The sequence below is a fragment of the Tribolium madens genome, unplaced genomic scaffold (assembly GCF_015345945.1).
Source record: "Tribolium madens isolate multiple individuals breed KSU strain unplaced genomic scaffold, Tmad_KSU_1.1 Scaffold_19;HRSCAF=116;Tcas5.2_LG9, whole genome shotgun sequence".
Taxonomy (NCBI): domain Eukaryota; kingdom Metazoa; phylum Arthropoda; class Insecta; order Coleoptera; family Tenebrionidae; genus Tribolium; species Tribolium madens.
The window spans coordinates 2,341,164-2,344,539 of record NW_025400983.1 but is presented as its reverse complement, the minus strand read 5'-3'; the positions used below and the strand labels follow the sequence as shown (position 1 = coordinate 2,344,539).

At 37.8% G+C, this 3,376-nt stretch overlaps 1 protein-coding gene across 3 annotated transcripts; it reads right to left on the bottom strand.

Annotated features, from left to right (window-relative positions):
• Positions 1-17: 17 nt before the first annotated feature.
• On the bottom strand, positions 18-2,115 carry LOC123014563. Of its 3 annotated transcripts, none has more exons than XM_044413752.1 (3): positions 1,951-2,115; positions 1,680-1,905; positions 18-1,638 (listed from the first exon to the last, which is right to left on the bottom strand). In XM_044413752.1, exons 1-3 carry the CDS (start codon positions 2,096-2,098, stop codon positions 273-275), a joined length of 1,740 nt encoding a protein of 579 aa, XP_044269687.1. In that variant the 5' UTR covers positions 2,099-2,115; the 3' UTR covers positions 18-272. The 3 variants fall into 3 exon arrangements, with proteins under 3 accessions (XP_044269687.1, XP_044269697.1, XP_044269677.1); XM_044413762.1 differs by having other exon boundaries at positions 1,680-1,843; positions 1,951-2,093; XM_044413742.1 differs by having other exon boundaries at positions 1,680-2,115.
• Between the last annotated feature and the right edge of the window lie 1,261 nt (positions 2,116-3,376).

Here is a 3,376-nt window from a genome sequence, read left to right as displayed (position 1 = left end):
TTAAACTGCCCTTAAATAACTCTAGTTTTTTTTTATCAAAAAATCGATCAAAATTTCGACAAAAATCGAAAAAATTAATAACTTCAAAATTGATCCACATGCACTTCTAGGGGACCATGAAACCCAGAAAAGTGCAAAATAAATGTAGAAACGCAAAAAAGTGTACTCGCAGAGACACTACTCGGAGGCGTGGTGGCACAGCGACATAATTTTTTTTCACGAAAAACTATCCGTATTTGTGCCACTAAATAAACAAACCCATTTTTACCGCTTTATTCCTCCCTACAGAAGCAAAACTTTTTCATAAACGAATCACTAACACACCTAACAATCGCAAAGTCCAACCTTCTAATCGCCCCATCGACGGCAAAACTTCCATTAAAATACGAAACAAAACTTTCAAAAACCGAAAACGGATACGTTTCAACACTAATTAGAAATTTCCGGTGCCCGGAACTCCTCGAAAGACTCGCACTTAAAACCTTCCTCAATTCGAAACTGCGACACTTTTTCCGATCTATGATCACATTTATTCTACTCACGATGAAATTAGACGCATTTTTCACAATTAAATCGTCACGATCTGTCATCAAGTAGCCCCCACAGGGGCAAAACCCCTCCTCAACCCCCGAATCCTGACACGATCTCTCCTTCACATCCATGAACAGCGACTCGCATTTGGGGCAACCCCCACTCGGTTTCGACTCGTTTTTCAACTGCGCCAACAATAGAATCTCCTGCAAGGTCATGTAAAGGTCAAAGGGGGTGGTCAAGGAGTCTTGTTGCAATTTCAAAGAGTCATATTCTTCGGGAAAAACCTCCTTGAATTCCAACGGGACTGCAAGATAGCTAAAAGGGAGTTTTTCCTCCAACCACGCCAAATTCGTAAACTCGATTTTCCTCTCGCGCTTTCCTTGATCACTCAAGAAGAACACAAACGTGTCCTTGAACACTCCTTTCCGGTTCATGAACCGGAAAAGCCCCCGGAGGGTGTAATCCAGCTTGGGGAGGGTCCCCGGAGTCGCACTTTTGATCCAGAAGAACCCAAAACTGGGCTCGTTTTTGAACATGACCGTGAAGTCTTTCACGAGATTCACGAGGCGTTCGAAGGGGGCTTCCGGGTCGGGACAGGGGGCAAACTTGTTGATTTCCACCGTGGGGAATCTCTCACTTGCCATGAAATAGGGGCGGAAATAATAGTTTGTCGGGGGTTCCCCAAAAGTAAAACTATTTGTCCAAATGTCATCCTCGGCAAAAACTGTGGTATAATTACACTTTTCGAAATCAGACCAAATGAAATTGCACTTTTCACAGGACTTTAAACCGGTCAAAAGGGCCAAAATATTGGGGGCTGTCTCATCACTAATCTTCGTGTAGCCGTTCAAGGGCAACCAATGGTTGTTCGAGGTCATAAAATGGTGGGTTTTGGGGAAATTTCGTACGAAACTTAGGCGGGAAATCTTGTCAATTCCGAGTATTAAGACACTGAAGGGTTTTGGCCATTTTTCCCACTTTTTTTCCGGTTTTTTTATTACGGCGTGGACTTGTTGGTACGGCTCCGGTGTTGTGTCACACTCAACCCTCACAAAATCCCCCTCCAAAGTCACATTTTTCCTGAATTTCGCACATCCTGAAACACTAAAACCAAAATTTTTGGATTTGAACCTTGTCGAATTTACTCGATGTCATCGTCGGTGTTTCTCGTGATGTTTGAGTAGCAACAGCTCACGTTTGGGTAAAACCCATTTCGTTGCTTGATGTGGAGGGTGGCCCCCGTCATGTAGGTGAGGACGTTCCGCCGGGTGCAGGGCTTGTAGGTGTCGGGGAACCACAGGGTGTATTCCTGGAAGTACAGTTGGGACAAATCCGGGATTAGACACTTGTTGGTCGAGACGAGGGTTGGGACTAAAATTGTCGGGGTATTCGGGGAGGCGCTAACACTGGTCTTACTCGAGGCTTGGATGGCTTCGATGTGTGTCAAAGACAGGGTGGTGGTTCTTCGCTTGTAGAAGAACAAGGGGGTGAAGCACAGGAGGGAGATGCTTGCGACGAGGAGTAGTTCGAAGAGGAATTTGCGTTTGTGGAGTTTGAGGGGCATTTTGACGGGTTTGGCAGCAAGTGATGCGATTTTTGAGGAGGTTTTGCGTCGCTAGGCAAAATTACAGGTTGGAGTTTTTGGGAGTGTTTTTTTTAAATTGTCTCTAAAGTAACGAAATCGTCATAATTCGTCAGATTTTTAGATAATTAAAGATTACAATTTGAAAAACAGGGAGTTTCGGTTAAACCCCACTTTAGAAATATTTCCAAGATGGCGGCACTTTTGGTTATACAACTTTTTTATTTTCAATAGATTGTTGTGTTTTTATTGCGTTTTAAGTTTTAATAAGCTTTCACTAAACCTAAATTTAACCGTTTTCGAGATATTTAGACTTTTTTAAAATTTTTTGGATTTGAACCTATTTTTTTTCAAAAATCGATAACTCTGCCATTTTTGATTATTTTGAAATCGTATTTGGGCATATGAAAGAAAAAGGTTAAATCTTGCCTTTGGTGTATCATAAATACAAAAAATCATTAACAAACTCGCAAAATTTAAGGTTACGATTGCGAAACTAAATGAAAGGTTCAAATTTTCTCTGTAGGAAATGAAAGAGAATTTTATTCTGCATAAACATTCTCTAACGGTTTTTTAGTTAAGTGTTATCTTGACTTTGTAGATAGATTAGAAGTTAGAAAAATTATTGTAAATTATTATTTATACTAAATGAATTTTTTTGAATCTTGAGTTGTTTTTTTTATGTTTTTTGTAATCAGTAAGTCTGTTTGTCTTGTCACAACAAGAACTAAAAATTAAAAAAAAGAGAGGTCACTATTTTTTCTCAAACTTGGTAAGTTGAAATTTCGGAGATAAGAATTATTGAAAAAAGCATTACTTATTTTTTGACTAATAGTTGCGACAACTCATTCTAGAATAAAAGAAAATAATGAAGAAAATAAATAAATATCTAAATAAGATAACAAAAATAGAAATTATAAAATGTACAAAAGAAAACCAAGAAAATAATGTGAAATTACAAAAAATCAAAAATCAGAAAGAGCTAAAGAAAAAAATAAATATTTGAATTGATACGAAAAATATAAGAAAAAGTGTACGACGAGCAAGAAAGTAAGAAAAAAATTAATAAGTCATAGGCAGTGGTATATTTTTCTATTAAGTTGGTAACATGCATGAAAATTTGATTTTGTTCAAGTGACTAACTTGATAGATTAAAAAAGAAGAAAACAAGAAACAAATTTCTTAATAATTATATTTTGAAACTGAAAAGTATTGTAATAGTGTTTTTTTTAATTTTTTTCCCAACTGAAACAGAATTTT

Coding starts and splice junctions, on each gene's coding strand:
- LOC123014563 (XM_044413742.1), bottom strand. CDS start 2,098: ATGCCCCTCAAACTCCACAAACGCAAATTCCTCTTCGAACTACTCCTC. Junction 1,639..1,679: donor AACACCGACGATGACATCGA/GTAAATTCGACA, acceptor TTTTGGTTTTAG/TGTTTCAGGATGTGCGAAAT.